The sequence below is a fragment of the Ostrea edulis genome, chromosome 6, assembly GCF_947568905.1.
Source record: "Ostrea edulis chromosome 6, xbOstEdul1.1, whole genome shotgun sequence".
Lineage (NCBI taxonomy): Eukaryota > Metazoa > Mollusca > Bivalvia > Ostreida > Ostreidae > Ostrea > Ostrea edulis.
This window is the reverse complement of record NC_079169.1, coordinates 52,360,539-52,388,521: the sequence shown is the minus strand read 5'-3', so window position 1 is coordinate 52,388,521 and position 27,983 is coordinate 52,360,539. Positions and strand designations below refer to the sequence as shown.

The 27,983-nt window shown below is 35.7% G+C and overlaps 1 protein-coding gene across 10 annotated transcripts; it reads left to right on the top strand.

Moving 5' to 3' along the window:
- Positions 1-101: 101 nt before the first annotated feature.
- LOC130046838 (DNA topoisomerase 2-binding protein 1-like) lies at positions 102-26,641 on the top strand. 10 transcript variants are annotated; one of them, XM_056139929.1, is made up of 40 exons: positions 102-200; positions 1,861-1,940; positions 2,177-2,274; positions 2,804-2,946; positions 3,059-3,104; positions 3,226-3,312; positions 3,662-3,769; positions 4,781-4,854; positions 5,336-5,463; positions 5,717-5,782; positions 7,049-7,225; positions 7,421-7,605; positions 8,105-8,178; positions 8,792-8,881; positions 9,068-9,184; positions 9,298-9,431; positions 9,914-10,006; positions 10,441-10,539; positions 10,650-10,759; positions 11,158-11,270; positions 11,771-11,830; positions 11,985-12,113; positions 12,203-12,755; positions 13,626-13,745; positions 13,955-14,032; positions 15,031-15,144; positions 15,649-15,795; positions 16,344-16,427; positions 16,835-16,903; positions 17,374-17,667; positions 18,290-18,369; positions 19,562-19,605; positions 20,759-21,093; positions 21,614-21,659; positions 21,790-21,911; positions 22,112-22,205; positions 23,638-23,744; positions 24,613-24,735; positions 24,827-25,143; positions 26,079-26,641. In XM_056139929.1, exons 3-40 carry the CDS (start codon positions 2,182-2,184, stop codon positions 26,137-26,139), a joined length of 4,914 nt encoding a protein of 1,637 aa, XP_055995904.1. In that variant the 5' UTR covers positions 102-200; positions 1,861-1,940; positions 2,177-2,181; the 3' UTR covers positions 26,140-26,641. The 10 variants fall into 10 exon arrangements, with proteins under 10 accessions (XP_055995904.1, XP_055995895.1, XP_055995897.1 ...); XM_056139920.1 differs by having other exon boundaries at positions 2,154-2,274; XM_056139921.1 differs by having other exon boundaries at positions 118-200; positions 2,145-2,274.
- Positions 26,642-27,983: the final 1,342 nt, after the last annotated feature.

Genomic DNA, 27,983 nt, shown 5'->3' with positions numbered 1-27,983 from the left:
TAAGACCTGATTATCACGGCGCCGCGTCAAACCATAGCCTGACCAGTAGAGCTACAAGCTTAACAGAGATTTGTGGTTCATTATGTTTTTCAATCGGGTTCGACATCATAAAAAATCATACCCAACTTAAAAATAATGGCGGGTATCGGGGAATTCCACCGTCATGATTTTTCATGCTGTTGCAAATTTATTGTAAAAAGGTAACTGATGAGACAAAAATCAGGTGACACACATTACTCTTGTGTAATTTAAATCAAAAGTTAGTGTATCGACCCCTGAACAAATCGAAACAGGGGATAGCTGTATCAAACGGTAAACAACTAAAGTCTACCGGATTAGCCATGGCCTAGGTTTTAAGCACATGATTTCAGCACAAAATATCTAAACAAGTTAAAAGTGTTCAGACAAAGTTATGACTACAACAAGGGTGTTTTTTAAAATACATTTATCGTGTAATTTATTGTATGGGAAGTTCCGAATTTTCAAATTTGAGGGGGAGGGAGAAAGATTTAGATGAACAGAATTCAAAATTTCAAATCAGAACATGAATGAATCAAATTTGAAGAATTAATTCCTTTGTCCAGAATATAGAATAAGATTCAATGAAGCAAATGTTTTAAATAAGATATACAGTTAAAAATTTCAGCTGTGACATTGTTCGATATTTCAGGTAGGTATTTTTTTGTGATCTTCCCATGTTAATTTGGTTTTGTTTGATGTTGAGGTTGTATGACACCATGGTAATTAACGATTTCGATTCATTTTAAGATCTGTTGGTCTGATTTCAGTCGATCATTAATGTTTTGAAAATACCTTTGTATTGTTGTTTTCACTTGTATAGATAAACAGAGCTATATCAATGTAACTGCTTGTTTTAACAAGTGATTGATTGTGAGGCCATAACTATATATTTGAAAACGAGATTACTATGATACTGCAATATTTATAGAAATATACCGTATGGCGGCCTAATGGTGCTACAATAAAAAGATCAATATATCGTGAAATGTAAACTGGGGTATAATTTACATGTGACACACTTTTCTGATGGGTTGAGAAGTCTGTTTATTTGTTTATATAAATAATGTTTTTCTTGGGCCTGATTTGGGGCAGATATTTGGCCCCAGTCCCAATCAGATATTCCTTGAAATTTTCCCAAAATCTGTCCAAAAAATTCCCAATCGAAAATTCCTTGTATGACTTATCTAAACACAATGTTTATATTGTGTTCATATTATGTACACTTTACTTCCAGTGATGAAAACCTGATTGTGGTTTTAGTACGGTGAACAATGTCACAGTGCTGGTATTTATTAGATATGAAGCATGGTTGTTATACATTAATTATACCTTACACTTCATTCTATATGTATGATTGATGAATTCAATATCACAAATTTTCATATAAATGAATTTTCCCAATTTAATTGATTTGTCTCTAATTTTGCCAACTGTTAGGACCCCAGACCTCAGTCCCAAAGTACTGGGGAGAAAAACACTGTCAGTTGCTAATGTTCTAGTTGTCCTTATTGGTGTACATGAAAACTGTGTACCGTAGAACTCTACTCGAGAATAACTGTCTTCTCATTAAGCACTGCTTAGTAGTGATCTCTAGTAGAAATGCACTGTAATATTTTCTTTTGATGCATTTACAAATTTATATGTATTTGTTGTGATATCCAAAACAAATTCTCTTACCAATACTAGATCTTTAGGAGAGGTACACAATTATGTCAAAATAGTCTACAAAAATTATAAACAGGCCCCAGCATGCAAACCTTAACGATTAATATTCCTGTTAAAACGACAAACACTGACAATGTCAACTAATTAGAGTGACTTTCCTTTGTGTATTCCCAGTTGGTGAAACAGGTGGATCTAACAGGGTTGTTAAACTTGATTGTGCTTCATATGCGAAATTCGGGGAGAAAATTACAGTGGTGAGGAAATTTTTTATTGTGTTGGAGTCTCACAGTTAAATTATAATGTTCATGATATCTAAATTGAGATACAGCTGTCACTGTTTTCAGAAAGTGTACCGTTTTAAATCCACTAACGTGCAAATTGTGGAATTCTGTATTGAATAGCATTGTTTTGATTTGCAGCCAAAGGTTTGTATGAAGAAATTATCAGTCTTTAGATAGTGATTTCAGATGAAATGATTGTGACTCGGTAGGAACGATGGGAGAAGACGAATTCCGGGTTCGCTGTATTATCTCAGATGAGGAAGATGGACAAGAGAAGGCATCTGAGACCATGAAACAAGCTCACAAGGTAAACAGAGTATTTCTGAGTGTAAACAAGCTCACAAGGTAAACAGTATTTCTGAGTGTAAACAAACTCACAAGGTAAACAGAGTATTTCTGAGTGTAAACAAACTCACAAGATAAACAGTATTTCTGAGTGTAAACAAGCTCACAAGGTAAACAGAGTATTTCTGGGTGTAAACAAGCTCACAAGGTAAACAGAGTATTTCTGAGTGTAAACAAACTCACAAGGTAAACAGAGTATTTCTGAGTGTAAACAAACTCACAAGATAAACAGTATTTCTGAGTGTAAACAAACTTACAAGTTAAACAGTATTTCTGAGTGTAAACAAACTCACAAGATAAACAGTATTTCTTGATTTAAACAAACTCACAAGATAAACAGTATTTCTGAGTGTAACTAATTAATGTAAAGAAAATCCACATTTTGAATTTCACTTGTCCACATTATAAATTTTGTTACTGTTTATCAATGTAAAGAGATCTGCGATTGGAAATCCTGAACTTAAAATGTGATATAAAGTTTTTTCGTGTAGAGCCTGATCGAGGAAGGATTCAGTGTCTGTTGGATCAGGGACTCCGACTGCTTAAAGATTGACCGAAAAGAGAAAAATTGTGTTTATCTCTACGATCCATTTGGCGGCAAATCTTTCAACCACATCAAAAATTTGGGGTGCAGGTAAAAATCTTTTGTATATGTTTAATGAGATATTCGAGATATGTTAATGTTTTGTATATTGTAGAGACTTGACATTTCTTTCTATGAGTTTCACGTACAGATATCTTTACAGAATATTTGGACCACTCTGCATTTTGTCTTCACTTGAGTACAAACTTGTAAGTCTTATTTCTTGTTAGTACATGTATTACATCGCTTTGTTCAGTTTTGGCTTTATGATTTTGTTACTCTTGTAAATAGATTTTCGTTACCATGACTTCTGTACAATACTGTTTCTAGGATATTCCCAAGAGGAACGTTCCTGTCTACAACCTGGCCATGAAGGATGTTGTTATTTGCTGCACCAATCTCGTTAAACAGAGAAGGGTAAGTGATTTCTTAGGATAAGATAATGAAATTTCTGACCTGTGCATCTATTGATGAAGTTCACGTTGAATTTTGTGAGTCATTTTGCATGATTGTGGAACTGTTAAAAAGAATGTAATTCCTGCAATATTTTATCTTGTTTTTCTTCATTTGTACGATATCAGTTACTTTTGAAAATTTCTTTTCATGTATACTATGGTGCTGCCAATTTCACAGAAATGGAATCTTGTGAATCGTTACACAAATTACAATATCCATAGTAACTGACCTGTTTGTTTTTAAGGGTTCAGGATTTGTTTTTGTGGTATTTGACATTCTTGAGGTTTTTTTTTTTTTTTTTGTCTTACAGAACGAAATACATGACAAGGTAGAGGCCATGGGAGGCACTGTTAGCCGGGATCTAACGAATAACGTCACACACCTCATTGCGGGGGAGGTCGGCAGCAAAAAATACCAGGTAATGTACAGATTCGGTCAGCAGGGGGATATAATTCTGTTGTCACCTCCAATGATGACAAGAAGGAAGTTTGTCAAAAATGTTCATGCAAGTCAAGCTAGTTAAATTGAGTACTATAGGGTTATTGAACTTATATTGGTGAATATTGGCACGAGTTGGCTGTACAAATGCACGAGCTTGCGAGTGCATTTTGACAGCCAACGAGTGCCAATATTCTCCTATATAAGTTCAATAACCCTTTTATTATATAGCTAAAGTATTTAGTTGTTAAATTATATCCCTTTTCACTCAAAATACTCCAAAATAGACGAGAATTCGTCATTATTGGCATCTAAGGTGAAGGTGTGCAATATCAGCATGCATTTTTTAACTGTTCAATATTTAACCCGTCATTAATGCATGAAGCAAACTGATTTTGTGAATGGGGACATAATAATTATGTACAGTAAAACATTTTGCTTAAGTAAATATCAAAATACCGGCTCTGTCAGATTCGGAGGACCGTCGTCTGTCATTTTGGCTTGTTTACGTCGTTACGGTAATGTCAATATTGACCACTCATACTTGGAATGTTTCGGGCGCATACAATTTACGCAATGCAAAGTTAGCATTCAATAAATTCTCAGGATATTGAACGCTAGCATTCTCTAGATTTTTCGCAGATTTTGTAATAGACTAATTATTAGCTATATAATAAAGTGAGTTACAGTGTATAATGCAGCTAAACTTCAGTATCTCAAACATCAATATCTCGAATACCATGGATATGTTTAAGTGAATTGAATGTCCCAATAACATTTTCTTTTTCCATTTCAACCTCAATATCTCATCAAACCATTGGATATCTAAAAAAAAAAAAAAAACTTGGTTCCATTGATTTCAAGATAACAAGGTTTGACGATAGTTCTTTCTGTCTGGTCAAAATGAAAGATATTATTTATATCTGTTCTATGCAGTTGTGCAATATCTAATTAAATTATCTGATACGGACCTCTTTCATGTGTCTTTAAGGTGGCAGCTACCACTGGCAAACATATTTACCTCCCTTGTTGGGTGGACAGAGTATGGGAAGCCTCTCAGAGCAGGTAAGTGGAACTTAGAATTAAAGGACAATTGTCTCATCTCCATGTAAATAAAGTGGCTGAACTTAGAATTAAAAGACAGTTGTCTCATCTTCATGTAAATAAAGTGGCTGAACTTAGAATTAAAAGACAGTTGTCTTATCTCCATTTAAATGAAGTGGCTGAATTTCATGATAAATTCATAATTTAGTAAATTGTCTTAAATGGCCAGATTTTGGTTATAGACACAGCGTTTCTGTTTTCACACTTTGGTTTTCGTCGTACAGATTTTGGTTATTTACACCACGTTTCTGTTTTCACACTTTGGTTCTCGTCGTACAGATTTTGGTTATTTACACCACGTTTTTGTTTTCACACTTTGGTTTTCGTCGTACAGATTTTGGTTATTTACACCACGTTTTTGTTTTCACACTTTGGTTTTCGTCGTACAGATTTTGGTTATTTACACCACGTTTCTGTTTTCACACTTTGGTTTTCGTCGTAGGCACATCCACGGCAGTAGTAGTCAGTTTCTGGAGTACTCCTGTCCAATTTTTAAGGGACTGGTCATCACAGTGTCTGGTCTGGACTCGGAGGAAAGGAATCAGGTCAAAAAAGCCGTGGAAGCTGAAGGTGAGGAATGATTGAGGACCTGATGTAAATAATTCCTTGTGTTAGGGGTGTACTGTGTGTGTGTATGTATGAGTAACTAAGCAGCTAACCAGAAACTCCTCATTGATTAGGGTCACCTTCACTTACTCTTTATATTGAAGGTACAGTAATTTGTTTACTTTTACAGTATTAGATGTAATTTGTTTACTTTTACAGTATTAGATGTAATTGGTTTACTTTTACAGTATTAGATGTAATTGGTTTACTTTTGTAGGAGGTAAATATACAGGAGAAATGAAGGTCAACGAGTGCACGCATCTGATCATCAACAAGCCCAAAGGTTGGTGTCTTATCTCTACATATACCATGTTTTCAATCACAGCTCTGAACTTCTCACAGCTCTGAACCTCCCACAGCTCTGAACTTCTCACTGCTCTGAACTTCTCACTGCTCAGAACTTCTCACTGCTAACTTCTCAAAGCTCTGAACCTCCCACAGCTCTGAACTTCTCACTGCTCTGAACCTCTCACTGCTCTGAACCTCTCACTGCTCTGAACCTCCCACAGCTCTGAACTTCTCACTGCTCAGAACTTCTCACTGCTCTGAACCTCTCACAGCTCTGAACTTCTCACAGCTCAGAACTTCTCAAAACTCTGAACCTCTCACAGCTCTGAACTTCTCACAGCTCTGAACTTCTCACTGCTCTGAACCTCTCACAGCTCTGAACTTCTCACTGCTCAGAACCTCTCACAGCTCAGAACTTCTCAAAGCTCTGAACCTCTCAGAGCTCAGAACCTCTCACAGCTCTGAACTTCTCACTGCTCAGAACCTCTCACAGCTCTGAACTTCTCACTGCTCAGAACCTCTCACAGCTCAGAACTTCTCAAAGCTCTGAACCTCTCAGAGCTCAGAACCTCTCACAGCTCTGAACTTCTCACTGCTCAGAACCTCTCACAGCTCAGAACTTCTCACTGCTCAGAACCTCCCACAGCTCTGAACTTCTCACTGCTCTGAACCTCTCACAGCTCTGAACTTCTCACTGCTCAGAACCTCTCACAGCTCAGAACTTCTCAAAGCTCTGAACCTCTCAGAGCTCTGAACCTCTCACTGCTCTGAACATCTCACTGCTTTTGCTCTGAACCTCTCAATGCTTTTAACATCTCACAGCTCTGAACCTCTTACTGCTTTTGCTCTGAACTTCTCAAAACTCTGAACCTCTCACTGCCTCTCACAGCTCTGAACCTCTCACTGTCTCTCACAGCTCTGAACCTCTCAAAGCTCCTGCAATGTCCACCATTACAAATATCCCCACTTCATCTATAATGCTAAGCTGGCTTTAATCACAGATTTGTTCTATGGTTAAAACATGGGCAGGTAATCAATCCCACATAAGAACAAATATAAATGGAAGGGTCTACCTAGAAAAATGGCTATCCAATTTGTTATAGTGTGTGTGAAATCAGGTCTCTGACACTGGGTTTTATTTTAATTACTGACTCACATATCAGTATATTGTTTTCTATGTTAATTTTGGTCTTGTGTGTTAAGATTGTCTTTGATGATGTGAAAACAATTTTACTGATGAACATTCCGCTGTACTCTGTAGGCGCTAAATACGAGTTTGCGAAGAAATGGAAGATTCACATAGTGAAATCTGATTGGTTGTATGACTCCATCGAGAAGGGGTACTGCTTAGAAGAGCGACAGTTTAGTTTGACTGATGATATGGATGATAAATCCGAGGTCAAAACATCGACCCCAGAGAAGGAAAATGGATGTAGAGGTATGATGGTCCATAATACTTTAAAAACAACTTTCTACAAATTTTGTGAAGTTTATGATCATGAATAGAGAAAGGGAAGTCATATACATGTAAAAGAGAAAAAGAGAAAATGCTTCTGTATTTGAAATAGATTGTGCTTACTAAGGTTCATTTACAGTGTGTGAAATTTGTGACATGATATTGACATTTTCACAGTTGATCGAAATTCCACATTGGCTGACATCAGCTGTATATCAAACGTATCAATGATCCAGAGGACACATCTAAATGAAACATCGAGCACCACTCAGAACAGGAAGTCAACAGATGAGTTTGAGACGACCTTGGAATCCATTGATCTCTCCAAATCTTCATCAGATCTCTTCCTAGATGGCTGTAAGGTAGGGGCAATATTATAGGTAGGATGATATCATAGGGAGGGGTGATGTCATAGGTAGGGGCAATATCATACATGGAGGTAGGGGCAATATCATAGGTCGGGCAATATCATAAGTAAGAGTAAAATCATATGAAGGGATGGTATCATATGTAGGGATGGTATCATAGGAAGGGATGGTATCATATGTAGGGATGGTATCATAGGAAGGGATGGTATCATATGTAGGGATGGTATCATAGGAAGGGATGGTATCATATGTAGGGATGGTGTCATATGTAGGGATGGTATCATAGGAAGGGATGGTGTCATATGTAGGGATGGTATCATAGGAAGGAGTGGTGTCATAAGAAGGGCAATATCATGAGATGGGGAATTTCAGTATTCAGATAATTCTTAAAGTTGAAAAAAAGGAAGGAAAGAAAATTCAGGATAGCATCTAAAGACATTGCGGATGTTAATGATGTAAATTTTATGATGTTTTCTTATTTTATAACTTACAGATATATTTGAGTGGTTTCAGAGGAGTTGCTTTGGAGAAATTGAGAAAAGTCATAAATGCGGGGGGAGCCACAAGGTACGGAGTTTGCTCTTAAATTTACAGTGAATAATTTGGAATTTCACTTTAGACTGATTAATATTCTTTATTTTTAAATTTACAGCTAATAATTTGATATTGTATTTTAGGCTATGAATATTACTCTTTATCTTAGCTTATGATTGATAATTTGGCAGTTAAAGCTGATAATTTGGCATTTTAATCCATTATTTGTTAATAATTTGATGTACTAGTTTATGGTTGATAATGAAGTGTCTTAGTTTACTGTTAATGATTCGGTATTTTTTAGTTTACTTTTAATAATTCAGTATCTCAGTTTACTGTTAATGATTCGCTTATATTGAACTATCTGTTGTATTAAAGTCACTTATATTGACCTATCTGTTATATTGAAGTCACTTATATTGAACTATCTGTTATATTGAAGTCACTTATATTGAACTATCTGTTATATTGAAGTCACTTATATTGAACTATCTGTTATATTGAAGTTAAAGTAAATCCCCATTATTCTCATGGTTCAATATCGGTTACTGTATATTGAACTTTCGATATAATGAACAATTCAGGTTGATCCCCTAATGTCAATATATCCAGAGTAGACTGTATACAGTTTACATGTCCATTGTAGGTTGAACACCCTCAGTGAGAATGTCACTCACGTGATAGTAGGCGAGAGGATTGAGAAAGATCTCGAGATGCTGAGAAGAGCCACTTACAGGTCAGTGAGATGATTGAATGTAAATGTAGGGCATTGTCATATTTACAAAGTATATGTACAGCTTCAATACATTCAATAAGAAAGCAATGTCATATAATTTTCCTCAGACCTAGGCCATCTCAATTGTTCAATAGGGTGATAGTTTGATTCCTTCCAGTAAATTGATTTTATCTATTGAATCTCTAGGCCGCATGTTTTGACCCCGGTCTGGATGGCTGAGTGTTTCAGACAAGGCTTTACGGTCAGCGAGGACCCCTACAGACTTTCTGAATTCCCGACCATGGATCCACAGTCTCCCCAGGGGTAAAATTTTTACGACGCATTTAGATAAATTAGTCGTTTTATGACTTGAGAAATTCCTCCTCAAAGATTCTCTGGTGTTTTATTATTAAATGTGGGGTGAATTTTGTTAATAGGAAGAGAAAACTGTCGGAGGTGAAGAATAAGGAGCCTCAGGAAGAGAGGCCGGTTGAAAAGCCAGGGGCACCGGACGGAGATGATGATGAATTCTCTGACATTATGAGCCAATATCTTCTTCAAGCTGATCAGGGTAACTTAGTATTTAATGACACTGGCTACAAACAAACGTATTTCAAAAATGATGAAAATGAAACTAAATTTATGTTTCCCTAAGTAAAGTGAATACAATTTACTGTATGCAATGTCATTTATTCCCATGATTTCTCAATGAAGTCCAAAAAAGTGAGGGAAATTTGTATAAAGTTGTATAGGAAGGGGTAATACATTTCATCATTTAAACATCTCGGAAAATTTACTTGTCCTTTTTTTTTTTAAAGAATTTTATATTGGTACTCATTACAACCAAACTAAGCCAAAAAATATATATCGACCCATGCATTCATTTTGTGTTTGTATCAAGTGTCGTTTAAAAGGAGAAATATCCTTAATTTCGTGATGCAGCCGTAGTATGTTCAAGGTTATTAAGATTTAAAAGATCAAATGATTGTCCAAGAATTCCACAACATGTGCGTTGAATATCAAGCTTAAAAGCTATGTTTGTATATATGACAGGTCCCGCTCCATCAGGGGAGAGAACTGTGATAGACACGGCAGCAGTCCCTACAGAGAAGGGCGCGACACAGGAACCTCAAGCAACTCCTGAAGGTTTTAACAAGTTTCTGATGGATTGATGATATGAGTTATGGTTTTTCAAATGTTATACAAATGTACATTGCTCCCTCAATATATTCTGTTCAAGACTTCCATAATTAAGAAGTTTAATTCAGCCAATTTTTGTTATTAACCTGACCACCTGAATACCTCGTCCAGATTGTCGCACTTTACTGCACTGCTCTCAATGTACAGGAGTGATAACCAATGGGTGTTGGGTAATTGGCGTTATTATGGAGGGTAAATTCTGTACAATTTGTGCATGAAAAACAGTGGGGTTGGCATTATAACAGAGTATTTACATGGGGAAAAATCTGTTCTGTATGATTTTCAGGCAATAAATGGAATATGTCAAGGGAGCACTGTAGAAATTATACATGTAAGTGTCTTCTCGGTAATTGCAAAAAAATTACATTGCTTCTTTGTAGAAGAGGAGGGTCCTATATTTAACAAAAAGGTTTTCATGTTCTTTGGGTTTGAAGAGGAACATGAGGGAGAGCTTATAGACTACATTGTGGAAAAGGGAGGTAAGGAATGTCGGAACGAATGGAACTTTTGACACGATGTGGTTGTCTGGGTATGTCAGGTGTATGTGTCATGAGATGAAGGTATTTTATCTGTTGTTTCCTTCTGACAGGGACAGTATCCAAGGCAACCAGCCGTGTGATACCTGACTACGGGGTGGTGCCCATCAATGGATTTCCTGTAGACCGAACAGTTCAAGAGATTGTCACCAATGCCTGGGTGGTAAGCTAATGAACTGACAGAGTATAAAATACGGGAGCCTGTTGTGTTTTATACTCTAACAGTGAAAGTTACGTGTATGTCATAATCAGTTAAAACGAGGCTTTCAAGATAAAATAGAAAGCTTGTTTAAACAATGATGAAATAACTGTTCACACTTTCATTTGATTTAATGCTTTATTTGTTTAATGAGGATTGCAAACAGTTGTATTATTTAATTTGATTTTTTAATGAGGATTGCAAACAGTCCTAGGGCTAGGAATATGCTCTCCTCAACATAAATACAAAGCAGAGAAAACAGAGAAGAACAAAGCATACAATACAATATACATATCACAATGACAACTAAAATATGGGAAAGTTGACACTTTATGATAGAATGCACATGTATGATATTCCAGCAAATATGTTTGGAGCAGGACAGACTATTAGATGTGTCCAGTAATGTGTTATTTTCTCCCATGGACATCAAGATGGACGCTGCCCCCCTCACAGGTTGCGTGCTCTCTGTCAGGTAAGATAAATGCCCGTTTCCCTCACAGAACGCATGCTGTCTGTCAGATAAAATGAACAATGCCCCTCTCCCTCACAGAACCCGTGCTGTCTGTCAGGTAAGATGTATGCCCGTTTCCCTCACAGAACATGTGTTGTCTGTCAGGTAAAATAAACAATGCCCCTCTCCCTCACAGAACGTGTGTTGTCTGTCAGGTAAAATAAACAACATCCCTCTCCCTCACAAAACATGTGTTCTCTGTCAGGTAAAATGAACAACACCCCTCTCCCTCACAGAATGTGTGTTGTCTGTCAGGTAAAATAAACAACAATCTGAAGTCACAGAACTGCAGCATCTGCAAGGTACAGAAAAACAGTTGTAACAAATCTCCAGTATCGGTTGTTCCGCTCTTTCTTATTGTATGAGTTCATGACAACAATTAACATGTAAGTTCCTAAGGCCCCTTCACTTGTCCTCGTGTAGGACTTGAAATAACCTGGGGATAATTTCTGTGATTTCAGTGGCTTTGCTGGGACAGAGAGGGATTGTCTGATGCATATCGCTGAGCTTCTCGGTGCTGAGTAAGTATCATGTCTAGTCATTCTTAAAGTTCTGATTTTCCTTATAAGATTGCATATTTAAGATTCAGCTGTTCAATGTTAACCCATGAATGATTTTTTTTGCTGTGAAAGCTTGAGAAGATCTCGCTCATACGGTTCACTTGTATTTATACAGATGCCAAGAATATTTTGTACGCAAGGCCAGTAAGGATTTGAAAGCCAGTACTCACCTGGTTGTCAAGGAAGCAGAAGGTTCTAAATACCAGGCAGCCAAAAAATGGAACATTCCAGCCATCTCTAGGAGGTAAGCAAGCTAGACAAGTTTTTTTTTTGATTCTCTACAGCAACATAGCAGTTCATATGTAAAATTCATGTCTTGTGTTTTATTTGAAGGTGGATATTTAAATGTGCCAAATCTGGAAAAAGAGAAGCAGAGAACAATTTCTTGATAGAAAATGAACTTACAGATTCTCAGAATCTCACCACAAGTGTTCAAATACCCATCATTACAAACGCTCAAATCAAACAATCTGACAGCAGCCAGATAAACCAATCTAGCCACAAAAACCAAAAGGTAGACTGTGAAAAAGTAGAGAGTCCAGAGGAGATGGAGTGTGACAAATGGACAGGTGCCCCTGATGACAAGGGGCACCTGCTGTTAAATTCAAGTGATAAACCTGACAATAATGACAAAGAAATGAAGAAAGAGGAGGAAAATTCAAAAGGTGGTGGATCTAAGGAAAAACCAGAAACGTGGGAGTCTGGCATGGAGACAAATCAGGATGATCTGTTAATGTTAGGGATGGATACAGGTGAAAACAGCAGGCAGGGATCACTGAGGGGTGGAGAAAGAAAAGAATCTCCAGAAAAAACAGATATACCAGAGAGTCAGAAAGAGAACATGGCTGGGGTGAAGACCCCCAATTTGACTAATCAGAGAGTCAAGGTAGAAAACTTATTAATTAACCAATCAGAGAGTCAAGGTAGAAACTTAAACCAATCAGAGAGTCAAGGTAGAAAACTTATTAATTAACCAATCAGAGAGTCAAGGTAGAAACTCTAAGGGCTTAGGCTTTGGTAGTACCCACATACTAGGTATAGATAAGATAAGATAAGTTTATTCCAATTTTGGGCCCAGAGGGCATAACAGTAAGACAGTTTGTAAAGAAGGAATTTCAAAAAAGAAAGAAAGTTTACAACATTAACTACAGGTTACATAGACTGCAAACTGCATGTGGATGCAGCATGTTGGGGAAACAAGTACATACATATATGAATTGCTAATCATGTATATACACAAGTAAATGGACAGTATCAGTATTATACCAACATATGAATAATAAACTATAATGATTTTTGCAGTTTTAAAGCATCACTTCTTTTTCTGAAAGTTTGCACTAAATATTCTCTCTATTTGACAATTACTGGTTTGTCTTCATTAATCATCAACCAAGTAAATTTGTCCTTATTTGTTAGATAGATAAAATTTTCGTTGAGCTTGTATATACCATTAAAAGCATGTAGTTCTGGAATTTTGTCCTTTGCAGAGCAATTGTTTTTCTGAAGCCGAGACAAAAAATTTAATCATGTACAGTAGACTTTGTGTTTTGTTAATATAAACTTTTGGTCTATCGGTACTGCATTTTAGGATTAATGTTCAAGTTGTTTGTATTACAAGGGTATATAAATATGTATGGGGTAATCTGCATAATTAATGAAGGTCATAGGTCATATGAGAGACTTCGCAAACTGAAGAGAAAAAAAAGATTAACAATAGAAAAATATTGTGAATTTTGAACTGACCTATATTATTCAGGAGTTGAAGACAGATGAAAGGGAGATAAATCCACGAAACACGTCACGACGAGAAAGCTTGAATGAGTCTACTGGGTCGTTAGATCTGGAAAAGTCCTTCCACCCCCGATTTGATTTTTCCGTAAGTTAACATGGATATAGCCCTTATCTGAATCTGAAAGGGAATGTGTTTGTTTGTTTTTAAATTAAAGGGATATGTTCAAGATTTATAAATATATAAGCTTGTTGCAGTATATCGTCAATTTTATTAACGCTATGATACAGTTGAATTAATCTACAGGATAAAAAGTATGTGTTGTGGTACACACAAGTTTCGGGGATTTATTGTAGGATGTACTGAAGAACCTGGAAACGCCCGAGGGTCAGAAAGGAAAACAAAGAAAAGTTGGCCGCAGGAAGTCCAGTCTGGTACGTAATGATCATCAACACTGGACGGGGAGAAAATTGGAAGATATGTTCAATATATATTTATTTAGTGAAATATTGCAATTTTGTTAAAAAAAATTCAAAACTGGTGAGATTACAGATAGACAGACTGAGTTGTTTAAAATCTGAGGTAACAGAATTTAAAAGAATAATAATCTTGACTGATACTTAAGCTATTCAATGTATAACGATCATATTTCATATCTAGTTAATGGATGGTGAGGTTTTTGTAGTCATGGTATAATTTTGAAGAATTCATTAAACAAAAATAATGCACTAAAGGAATTTACGTAGTTTTGATTTCTGCTTGATTTATTTCACCTAGAATTTTACATTGAAGTCTATGGGAAGAACATGTTTTATTAAAATATTTTTAAAAGAAATTATATATTACTTTAAATCTCTTTATAATAAAAAGTTACATAAACAGTTATAAAAAAAACCCATGTATATTTTGAAATATTTTTAGAAAATTTGGTTTTTGGTTGTTTTTTTTTAACCAATGTGGATCATCTTCCAAAGAGTCTCAAATGAAGAAAGATTGGCTTCTAATAATTTACAAGTCATGAGAATTTGATCTACTTCACTTTCATCATTGTCTTTTAACAATAAACATTTATCTTCATTTAATCACTCAAAATTGTTCAATCCCCTTTCGCTATACCTTGAATACCTTAATTTGCTATTTGGGTTTGAAATGGAAGTCAACCATTATGACGATGTAACCTTTTTTTTTTATTATTCACAAAATAAGTGTGACAAAACTTTGGATAGATATAGACGTCACTTGGAAATCTATGTGTTGTGGTAATTTACATCTTGAAAGAAAGATTTTTTTGCATAGATATTCCTCAGAGTATTAGTAGCTGTGTGTAGCATTCCTTCCGAAGTACATTAGCATTGGAAAAATATTTGGATAATCCATTAAATCTATAAACAGTAGTCAACACATTTATTTCATTTGTATCTCATTCCTCTAGCCATTTGATGAATTGTTTGAGGAGGCCATTCATGCAGCTGCCAAATTCACCACAGAGTACAAAACCATGGCGACCGCGGACGAAGTGGACGGGGTCTGTGACAGGGCTAATGACGTAAGTCTGATCATCACTGTTTTGTCGCTGGTTCCTTATCTCGGAGGAATTGTGTGATGAATGGAGAGATGTAAATGAAAGGTGAAGATAACGAACAGTGATCAATCTCATAACTCCTATAAACAATACAAATAGATAGTTGGGCAAACACGGACCCCTGGACACACCAGAGGTGGGATCAGGTGTCTAGGAGGAGTAAGCAACCCCTGATACTGACCATGTCCATCATGCCGTGTATCAGCAGTCAGAGTTTATTCAAAATTTTATCTTAAAAGTACGAGTAAAGTAAAATAGGCTTACAGCGAAGTGGCGGGGACGAACAATTTTGATTCATTACAAATGTAATTCATTATATCCAATAAGTTCATGTTATAAAACTACAGAGAATGAAAATCACATCACTGTAACCATGATTTCATTATAAGTGTGTTCACTGTAACTGAGCTTTGGTGTATAAATATTTCAAAAGAGAACTATTGATTGAAAATGACACTTTTATTGTAGAATTTGGTGCGCCCATTGAAAGGAGTGATAATCTATGTGAGTAAGAAATTAAGTGGGCAGCAGGCAGAGCTGAATGACCTAGTGGCAGAACTGGGAGGGGATTATAAATGGCAGTATGACACATCCTGCACACACTTCATATTCCAGGTAATTATACACTGTCGGTAGAAGGTATAATTCGGTAATTATACACTGTATGAGGTATATTTCAGGTAATTATGCACTGTCGATAGGAGGTATATTCCATGTAATTACACAATGTCGGTAGGAGGTATATTTCAGGTAATTATACACTGTCGGTAGGAGGTATATTTCAGGTAATTATACACTGTCGATAGGAGGTATATTCCATGTAATTATACACTGTTGGTAGAAGGTATAATTCGGTAATTATACACTGTCTGTATGAGGTATATTCCATGTAATTACACAATGTCGGTAGGAGGTATATTTCAGGTAATTATACACTGTCGGTAGGAGGTATATTTCAGGTAATTATTTATTCTTCTCATGTCATTTGTAATCTTGTGATTATATAATATATTAGAGAACACCTACTTAAGTATTTTCAAAACGAGTATGATAGATCAGAAAATCAGTGTTTACATGTAATCATTCTCTTAAACAGTGTGAATTGTTGTTTAACTTTTATGCAGGCCTATTTCTCTGAAACATGTAAATTTGGATCATTGTAGGGGAAAACGAATGACACGACCAAAGAATTCCGAATAGCTAGAGAACAGAAGAAGATCATCGTGTCCCCGCTCTGGCTTCGCTTGGTACGATCCTGTTTGTTACCAGTATGAACCAGCTGTGACAGGCCTGCTTGCACGATTATATTTGTATTTTATTTGTGTGAACATTATTTAGGGTGTAATTTTGCAGCACTGGTCATTTATGAAAATATAGTTCTCATATATAAACTTTTTGAATGTAGAAGACTTCAACAATTTGATAATGATTAGCGAAAGTTATGTCTCATGAATAAATACAATATAGCATCTTCGTGAAAATGAGATCTCGCAAAATAACTGTGATCTATAGTATTTAGAAGTATTTGTGAACACTATGATATATAAAGAAATAATACACTGTTATGTGATTATGATGTACCTCAAGGAGTTTGTAAAACACGGATATAAACATTCTGTGTAACATGTATTTAGATTGTAATGTTTGATTGTAGTGTAAAGAACAAAATGTGAGAGTAGACGAATCTCTGTTTCCACATAGCTACAATCCCAATATGACGCTGGTAAGTAAAAAGATATTGAGTATGAGAATTGTTGTAGAAAGTCTTCTGTACAAACAAATCAATCTTCTCTGTTTTCAAATAGTCATGTACAAAATGTGAATACATATGCAAAATGTAAAAATAGCAACTATACAAACTGAATGAATCAAGCTGATGATATTATTAGTGTTTACTGGGTATTTGTTTTCAGAACTTCCCTGTGTAGAGATCATTTGAACTCTTTACTGATTTAAAAATTGCTGTAAATGCATCATGCTGGTAGATAAGTATCAATAAATACTCTACCGTATAGAAACATTCAAACATGCCCAAATTTTGACAAAAATGGGAACTCTTCAATAGGAGGTAGAAAAATTTGATTGTAGCAAGTGTCTCTAATGCAGTATTGTAAATTATGCTGTATGGTTTTAGTTTGTATTCAGGAACAAGTGTCTGTAATGAAATGTATAAGTTGTACTGTATGGTTTTAGTCGGTGGTAAGGAAAGCAACTCCAGGTCGGAGTTCTCCAGTGAAATCAATAGCCACTCGAAGCACGCCCCAGAGAGGGACAAGAAGGTCAACCCGGGCCAGCTCCAGTAAACAGTCGGAGGGTATCGAGACTGACGACCTGCCGAAACCGACCAGTCCAACATCATTACCCACTGTCACAGACTCCAAACTGAACAAAAGGAGCGGGGCCACAACGCCAGAACCCAGTGATAAACAACAACGAATGTCACCCGACAGTGAAGCTATTGGTGCAGGCACAGATGCTGTCACAGAGGTAGGATTTCAGGCTTGTTTGTCATCGCTGGAGGTCAGTGTCATCCTCTAGTAAATCAACAATGTTTCCTCATCTTTCTTGGGAGACATACCAGGAAAACAAACCCTGATGATTGGAGTTTCATCACGATCTATATTAATTTATATACAGTGAAACCTGTCTAATCTGACACGATCTATATTAATTTATATACAGTGAAACCTGTCTAATCTGACACGATCTATATTAATTTATATACAGTGAAACCTGTCTAATCTGACACGATCTATATTAATTTATATACAGTGAAACCTGTCTAATCTGACACGATCTATATTAATTTATATACAGGGAAACCTGTCTAATCTGACATGCAGTTGAAGACAAATTTTTTGTCGCATTACACAGTGTGTCGAAATAAATAGTGTAAAATACATCGAAAATATGAAATTGAGAATGAGAATGAGGGTCATAATGCCCCGTGAAATGTATTGGACAGGTGTCAGATTAGGTTGATTGTAGGCAGTTTTCACTGTACTCAGCTATGTTAATTTTATATATTCAAAATTGAAGGAATGATTTTAAAATCGGAATTTCAATAGTTTGAATAAGTGTAGAGTCTGACATGATATTCTGTCTGTAGGAGCCAATAGAGATGGCAGGTACCCTTGACTACAGAGAAGAACTGGCCAAACAATTAAAAGAGGACATGGCAGTAACAAAGTAAGGCAACAAAACCTGTTCAAAGTAACATTGTCAGGACTTGTTTCACACTATCAGGACTTGTGTCACACTATCAGGACTTGTGTCACACGGTCAGGACTTGTATAACACTGTCAGGACTTGTCATACTGTCAGGACTTGTTTCACACTATCAGGACTTGTGTCACACTGTCAGGACTTGTGTCACACTGTCAGGACTTGTGTCACACTGTCAGGACTTGTCATACTGTCAGGACTTGTGTCACACTATCAGGACTTGTGTCACACTATCAGGACTTGTGTCACACTGTCAGGACTTGTATAACACTGTCATGGCTTGTGTCACACTGTCAGGACTTGTACAGTTTTCAACAAAGGAAGACACCAATAGAGTTAATCAAATAACACAAGAAATTTCATAAACGAGAGATTTTATCAATTTTTTCTCGTATTGCAAGAATTGCGCCTGTTTGAAGCTTTTTTTGCTTTTTTCTTTTTTATATTTAGTTGAATTTTCATGAACTCTGATATTTAAGGCATAGAGTGGTAGTTGTGAAACAGACTCTTTAAATACGAAGTCTTAGGGAGAAATCAGGAGAGTTAACATGTACACTCTCTGTCTGTCTATTTGTCTTAATGTCAGTTTATCTGTTCGTCTATCCATTCGTTTTTACGTCAGTTTATAAATCTGTCTGGGTAGAATCATAGTTTTAAAGGAAGACACATGCAGGTGACTCCTGTTTTTGGAACAATCTGAAGTATACACTGTAGTTAGCACAAAATTCTTATCAAATAAAAATCATTCTCATTGCTGGAACCAAATTCATATTATGGAGGAATGCTGCACCAGAGAAATTTGATATGGATGAAAAGTGAAGGATATGTACAACAATATTTTGAAATTGAAAACTTTCAAACTTACTTCATTTAGTCAAAAAATGCAGTTTCAGTAGAAAGCTATCTTAAAAGAATTTAAAACTTCTGCAGAACTCGAACATGCTATCTACAGTTCAGCATTCGATATGCTAACCTACTGAGCTTATATAGACTCAACTAGGCAATGATATTTGAAATGAATAGACAAATATTGCTGATATTTATATTTTCATTAATTTTTTTAAAAGGAAGTCAGCCATTATGACGATGTAGTATGCCTCCTTAATTTTTAGAATGAATTCTCATACTGATACGTTTCCTTTCATGTTTTCACCAGAATAAAGAAAACACAGGGAAGAAGAAAAAGTAGGAAATTTAACTGTAAGTAACCGATCAACTTGAAGTAAGACATTCTGTCCTTAAAGTTTTCGATATCACATTCATTTAACAGATATCACCATTTTACAATTAATATCGGATCTAATAAATATCACATTCATCTAATAGATATCACATTCATCCAATAAATATCATATTCATCCTATAGATATCACATTTATCCAATATACATGTATCATATTCATCCAATAAATATCACATTCATCCTATATTATACATTTATTGCATGATAGGGATATATGAAGATTTATTCATCCAAGAAAAATCATATTGGGGAATATGATTTTTCTTGGGTGAATAAATCTTCATATCTCTCGAACATTCATGCAATAAATTATTATACCGAAACAAAGCAAGACTATAAATGTGCATTTGAAATTGGAGTCCGCTCATCTATACATTGCCTGTAGCTGAGATCGTCCTAACGGTAACACCGTGCCGTTAACGTATTACGGTAGAAGGTACAAACAATGAAATGCAGTGATATGATAACAAGTTTTTTGTAGTTCCATTCTCCTTGAATGCTGATTTACTTGATTGTCTTTGTATCAACCAAAACCAGGCAATTTAACTGTGTATCAGGGACCCGCATATTTTGTGCCTTATGAACTATGAAAGTACAATGACTCAGACTCATTGTGACATCACAATAAACTATGTCTACCTTGCCGTAAAATATATGGAAAATGAACGAGGTTGCCCAAGAGGTAAATATGATGCGGAGATATGATGTTTGAGAGGGAGATATGAAGTTTTGTCATCCCTGGCACGTAACTGTCTAGACCAATCAGATTATGTGTTGCATAGAATTGTCATACTGAGGTATAATAAATACATGTATCACATTCATCTAATAAATATCACATTCATCCAATAAATATCACATTTATTCTATAGATATCACATTCATCCTATAGATATCACATTCATCTAATAATATCACATTCATCATATAGATACCAAATCCATTCAATAGTTATCATTCAGTAGTTTTGCTATTCATCGAACAGATATCATATTCGTCTGATGAATGATTCAATGAATGTCTGAGAATTCTGTGGTTGTAGGTAGTGGTCAGATGAACATGTCTGGGGATGGGTCTAGTAATGAATGTCTGAGAATTCTGTGGTTGTAGGTAGTGGTCAGATGAACATGTCTGGGGATGGGTCTAGTAATGATAGTGGGGCACAGAGTCGCTCAGGGTCAAGGGCAGGTCGCTGGAGTATGACTGATGACCAAAAAGACGCCCAGAAGTCAGAGGCCCCAGCAAAGGAGAGCTCCCTTCCGGAGTCTTCTCAGACAGTCCATGTGATGTGGGATGACCCGACCGGGCGACTGGAGCAGGAGAAACTCGCCCACAAACTGCAGCGGGCATGTAGCCCCACCCAGGACGTCCACAACGTACAGGAGATGATGGATGCTCAGTTCTCTGATGTTGAGGAGGAGCACCCTGTGCCACAACTGCCAGAGGTAACAAGTGATTTGTGTCATAGAATTAGATCAATTTCAATGCAAAAATACTGGGAGGTCCTTCAATGTCCAGTTTGATTGTTTGCACTATACTCAGATCAACACTTCAATCCTTATCGTAGAACTCGATAGTCCTAATTGATGCTGAAATTAAGTACAGATAGTGCTGAAGATGTAAAACACAGTTACAGCGAACACACTTAAAATTAATTCATGCTTACAGCGAAGAGATTTTCATTCCCTGTAGTTTTATAACAGATTATAAACTTATTGGATACAACGAATCCAAATTGTTACTCCCCAGAACTTGTTTTACTGTATATTTTGGGTTGGTTTTACTGTTTATGATATTAAGGATGCAGTCAATATAAATGTGCACACAAGTAAAATACCCATCAATTGTTATAAACCAGAGTATTTTACTGACTTAATGAACCAGAGTATTTTACCTACTTAGTGTTCAAAGGTCTTTATCATGTGTTTACAATTAACTAACGAGTTTGGGAACTTCATTTTGTAGAATGAACCAGACAGAAGGTTGTCTTCACCCCCAGCACCTCCTGTTGGTAAGTAATTAACATTTACAGGTATTAATTAACAGGTGTGCTTAGATAAATGTTATAGTGGTGATGTTTAACTAATCTCATCAGAGGTGCTTATCTACTTAGAGTTGGATTTCCTGACTTTATTTTTTAGCTTTCCACAGACAGTCTGAGCCATCTGTTCCTTCTCCCCAGCCGGTTACTATAGTACACGATGTGAAGGAGGACCGTAAATCAGCCCCGCCCATCTTCATACTGTCAGGGATGTCACAGGAGGTGGGAATTGTGGGAAAATGGCATCTGTACTGGAAAGATAATTTAGATCCACCATTTATCTGAATTCTGAATATTGGAGCCAGTCTATTGCATAGTTTTCTTCTACAGAACATGCTCTGTTCTTTCTTTGTAAATGACTTATTCATAGAGACAAATGTAGCAAATTGTGTTGCTGAATTGTTTTCCTTTGTTTTTTTAAGGAAAGAGATGATTATGGAGTTTTGGTAGAGAATCTCGGGGGCAGGATGTTGGACGGTCAGAACTTTGACCCCTCCTGTACTCATTTGGTTATTGGTGAGTAAAACTCATTTCAGTTTGCAAAATATTAATGTATTTTTGTATGAATGGTTTGTACATATAAAAGCATTGTGATGATATGATGTGACACATTATTGCAGATTTAGATTTTATGAGTAATCATGATTGAAAACGTAGAATTTTTGGTTATAGAATTAGATAAGGAATTTTTTGTCAAGATCTTTTGAAACTTAGGTTGATGTTCTTAACTCAAATCTTTAGTCAAAATAGCATGCAGGTGTGCTTAATTCTGATTGGACAATTTTCAAATTTACCCTGTAGATCTATGATATGAATGCCTTTTGCATTGTGTCAACAAACATTCCATTATCAAAATCGCGTGTGCATGTGCGCTAAATTCTGATTGGACGATTTTTTAAATCACCATAACTCTTATAAATGAAGCAATCGATATCAAATTCATACAGTAAGTATATCATTCAAATGTCTATTGAATAGCATCAACAAAAATGCTGTTTCATACTCGCGCGCACATGTATGCACGTGCATTTATTTTGGTCCTCATAGTTTTGAGTTACTGTTAATTTCTTGTTTTTCATCGAACTCTTGTGAAACTTCTCTTGTAATCATATATTTAGACTTGTAATGTATCAACATGGTCAAATTACTCACCAGCATGTGCACAGAATTTTCATATGTCTATAACTGATTTGTTTTAGCATGAAATGGACTGAACGTTATAAAACAGTTATATATTCAGACACTCCACAGATTGATATGGTCAAAACCAGTTGTACTGCAACAAATGACACCACTTTCTAAATGGGGGAATGTTTGGGGAACATCTGTAACGGTCCCCGTTACAATAAGTACTAGTTATTATGGGGATATAAAAAGATCTTCGATTCTTCATCAAACATTACAGTCTTTCTTTAAGCCGAAGTTATTTTATTTCTAGGTTTACGAATTTTTTCTACCAAGATGTCCATTGAGTGGTGACGAAATAAAAATAAAACTCCTTTCAAAGGAAACGTGTTGCTTTCAGACCGTCTTCTTGAGACGTCGAAGCTCTGATTTCATTTAAAATCACGCCCTCCAGAAGATTAGGGAAATAGAGCATCCTCTATAGCTTGCCCCTCTTTGCCCTCAGAAAAAAGTTTAGGGATATTAAAAAAAGATGTGATAACCGCTATGTTCCTGTTTTTAGTCACTGAAACATTTGAATCAAGGAGATGTTTTAAATGCATGTATCGAACCCAAATGCATTATAAATGTTTAAACCCTGATGCTAGGGCAGAGATTTTCTGGAAAAATAAATGACAGGTGAAAAAATCTGTTATTTTTATTTTGAAAAATTGGGTACGTGGATTTGTAAACCGAAAGATATAAAACTGTGGCTTTATCTCAGAAAGTTTTCACAAGCTTGTCTAATCATTTAATTAAATCAATATCTATTTAAATATATCAGGTGTCCCAGCTCGAAATGAAAAGTTCCTGGCCTGTGTAGCTTCTGGGAAATGGGTCTTGCACAAGTCTTATTTCGAGGCTTGTCGACAAGAGGGCAAGTTTGTACAGGTGAGAAATACAGAAATACCAACTGTCATCAATATTTTTTATAAACAAGCTAATTTCTTTGATGTTAATTGATTAGGTAGTAATGGTATGTATAATCTACTACTTTATGTTAGACATATAAATTAATCTTTAATAACGAGGAACCGTATGTGTCCTCCTGCTAAGTGAATTTTAGTGCTGTATCTGTTTTATTTAACATACTGCAGCACCCAGACACTTGAATGTTACAAGCTTTAGATGTTGTGCTCGATTTCTATTGTGTGCTACAGGTTTTAAAGGGACTGATTCACGATTTCCCCCTTCTATTGTGTGCTACAGGTTTTAAAGGGACTGATTCACGATTTCCCCCAAAATTTTCTTTTTCACTTTTAATGATCAAAGTCTACTGTCTAATGTGTTTAAAAGAGTTCACATAAAAATTAAGGTTATAGATTATCAAAGAAGCTCATTATAGAGAGTTTATTATTTGTTTTGTAAACAAAGATTGCGGTATGTTATTGTTTATGAAATTGTCAAAAGAAATGGATATTGATCTAAGTTTATCATATCTTTCACATTTCGTAGCAGTTATGGGTTAAATGTGTCATCTAAAAGTTAAAATTTGTGACTATGCAAAATAAAGATGCTTTATATTACAAAATCAATATTTCACTTGTTTGTTTGTATACATAAAAAGACTCGAGTCTTTGTTTACATAACACAGATTTAAGGCTAAAATATTGCTTTAATTCATGCATTCAGAAGGTCAAAATTTTGACTGTCAATATGAAATGAGTTATATTTTCAGTGTTTACCATCAAAAATGAAATATAGTTTTATCAAAAATCGTGAACCAGTCCCTTTAATTGTCTCTTGTTTGTGTTGACAGGAAGATTTCTACGAGTGGGGTGGGGAGGGAACAGCTAGTCTGCTGGAGAAGATGAACCCCGCCGTCAGGAAACTGTGTGAGGCCGCTCACAGTTGGAGGCTAAAAATCAACTCTGCTTCACAGGTAAGGTCTCGCGCTTAAGTCTCACAGTTAAATGGTTTGCTTTGCATAAAGGAATAATTTGAAGTGAGTACAAAACTTTTCCACATTACAGTCCTGTGTGGGAGCATTCAGCGACTGGAAAGTTTTGCTGTGTACGGATCGGAAGAAAGAAGACAACTTTCGCAGACTTCTAGAGGCAGGGGGAGCCACTGTTAACAACGTCAAACCTCCGTTTTCTAAATCGGTGTCTGCTAGCCACGCGTTTATGGAACTGAACAAGGTCGAGATGTCAGAGGATGACATTGGGCTCCTGGTAAAGTTGGGGGTCATTTGTGTTAAACCAGACTTCATTGCGGCCCACCTGACCAACAATCCGGCCCCCAATCCCGATGATTACTGCCCTTCAGAGGTCAAGACACTGTTACAAAGGTATTCATAAGTCAATAACACTGTTCTAAGGTATTCATAAGTCATTAACACTGTCCAAAGGTATTCATTAAGTCAATAACACTGTCCAAATATACATGCATCACTCAGCAGTTAGTGGGTAATATTTTGATACAAACTTCACAATTTTCCCTTGAGAGGACAGGGACACAATTTTTTGATCAATTGAAATTGACAAATTTTTGTTTGAGAAATATGGATCTTTTTATATGAAAATATTTTTACCTGTAGGATATGCTTTGTATTTACATAAAATCCAGTTTCCAAAATCATGTTTGTAAACACTATGTTTGTCAGAGACAAATGTGAATACAATTCATAGGACTGTAAACATATGCTTCTCATTAACTACGAAACCGTGTGCAGAGGTGAGAACACCAATGCCAAAAGCGTTCAATATGTCAACATCGGTTAATGATAAGTCAATTTAGGGTGCCTACACAAAGAAGAAAGAACTGAAAATTATTTATTGTAAAAAAAAATTTCACAGAAGTTGTCAACTTTGGCGCCATGTTGATAGTTGAGTTACGTAACGTTTAAACATATTCAGGGCTTGTGCCTTGTTTTGATAATGAAAAGTTTAGATCTCTCGAATGGATATTTGTGTCAGGTTTTTTGGGGGTCAGGTTTGTTATATTTTATATTCATCAAATTCTACCATATCAATTAAATTTTTAAGTCAATTTTTTAAAACCAAAATCATGCCCATGCCTCTTTAAGGTGAATGTATCATATCTTTATAAATCCTGTGATCAAAATTTGATTTTTTTAATTTAAAAAATGAACACATGTCTGCAGGAAGACAGTGACTTTTTATCAAGAATGAATTTATTAAGACTGGGGGGGGGGGGGGGGGGGGGGGGGGGGGGGACCAGCAGACAGTAGAATCCAGTTATTGGTTAATGATTATTTTACAGTTTGCCTGGCAAAAGGAAAATGTCTTTAAGGGATGACAGCCGCAAACGACCAAGAAGATGACAATGAAGATGACGAGTAATCACCAAGTGCCTGCCTCAGCTGTTGGAGTATTTAAAAACATCTGCGAGTATAACTCGTCTGCTGTTAGATTGTATTTTACAATGTACATGAAAGAGAGTTGTGCATGATTTGATTAACTTTTTGTTTTATGTTAGGATTATTAAGCAGTGAAATGATAACAGGTTTTAAAAGAATTTGAGACATTTAAAATATTTTTAATGAGGATCTGTATGTGTTCAGTGATCATATCAACGACAGCAGTCAAAATATTTACATTTACAAATAGTATGAATTATTGTATTGGAAATTCTCAGGATTTCATTTTGAATTCCGAATTTGTTCATTTAAATGTGTTCATGCACATTTTTACACTTTGTCATAGAAGTTCCTTATGGCAGTTTAATACTATTAATTTAAAAATTCTCAAGATAATTGGATATTGTGTACCTATCTGATAAATACCATTTTACAATTTGTAAGAATAAATTTGCATCATGACAAATCAGGGTTCCAGTTTTATCAGGACAGTGAAATTTAAGGGAGATACTTCAGTATCAGTGATGCGTTTGTTACTCCAGAGGAAGTTATGTCCTCCAGTGGTAGAAATATAGGATTTTCTTTAGTAATAAAAGACTCAAGTTGGAATAAAGGGTTCAAATCAGTAATAAATAAAGGACTGGAGTCAGAAATTAAGGTTTCGAATTAAAAATGAAGGACTCAAGTATGTAATAAAGGACTTGAGTAAGAAATAAAGGACTGAAATAATAAAGGCCTCAAGTCAGAAATAAAGGACTTGAGTCATGAATAAAGGACTTGAGTCAGAAATAAAGGACTCAAATAATAAAGGACTCAAGTAAAAAATGAAGGCCTCAAGTCAGAAATAAAGGACTCGAGTCAGAAATAAAGGACTTGAGTAAGAAATAAAGGACTCAAATAATAAAAAATGAAGGCCTCAAGTCAGAAATATAGGCCTCAAGTCAGAAATGAAGGCCTCAAGTCAGAAATAAAGGACTCAAATAATAAAAAATGAAGGACTTAAGTCAGAAATATAGGACTCAAGTCAGAAGTAAGACTCAAGTCAGAAATAAACACTATTTGGTAAAGGTTATTCATTTAAACATCTTAAAAAATAAACCAATTGTTATTTGTTTTTGGATTAAACAAATTATGCTATGTTACATTGTTGACAACTAGGTCTACTGTCACAGGTGCATTATAAATAAAAACAAGCATTCTGAGAGTATTGCATGGCAATACATAGTCCCCTACCGGTTGCAAAAATTACTGTACCTCAACAATATTCAAAGTTCATTATGTAGGTTATGGTAAAAGGGAAAATAGGGGAACCAGGATAGGAATGGTTGGAAATCAACTACTATTCGAGTAGAGACTAGACCAAGAAAAAAGACAAATTTACAATTAGGTTTAGGTCTTTAAGGAGGTACATGTATGCTACACCAGAGAAATTTGATGTAGATGAAAAGTGGAGGATATGTACAACAATATTTTGAAGTTGAAATTTTTCAAATTTACTTTATTTTGTCAAAAACTACAGTTTTAGTAGAAGGTAATCTGAAAAAAATTTAAAACCCCTGCTGGACTCCAACCCACAACCTACAGTTCAGCAGTCGTTATTCTTACCTACTGAGCTACTCAGCTAGTTATTTAAATGGAAAAGGAAAAGTCAAATATTGCTGATACATGTATCGATTTTTTCATCCATGTTTTTAAAGGAAGTCAGCCATTATGACAAGTAGAGTACTACCTTAACCAAGTCAATAAACTGTGACATGTAGATGATCATGAATAATTTAGCTATATTGTTGTATTACTATGAGTGTAGT

Excerpts from the sequence above, each read along its gene's own strand:
- LOC130046838 (XM_056139929.1), top strand. The coding sequence starts at position 2,182 with ATGGGAGAAGACGAATTCCGGGTTCGCTGTATTATCTCAGATGAGGAA. Across the intron at positions 23,745-24,612 it reads AAGAGGGCAAGTTTGTACAG|GAAGATTTCTACGAGTGGGG; the intron begins GTGAGAAATACA and ends TTGTGTTGACAG. Across the intron at positions 25,144-26,078 it reads GTCAAGACACTGTTACAAAG|TTTGCCTGGCAAAAGGAAAA; the intron begins GTATTCATAAGT and ends ATTATTTTACAG.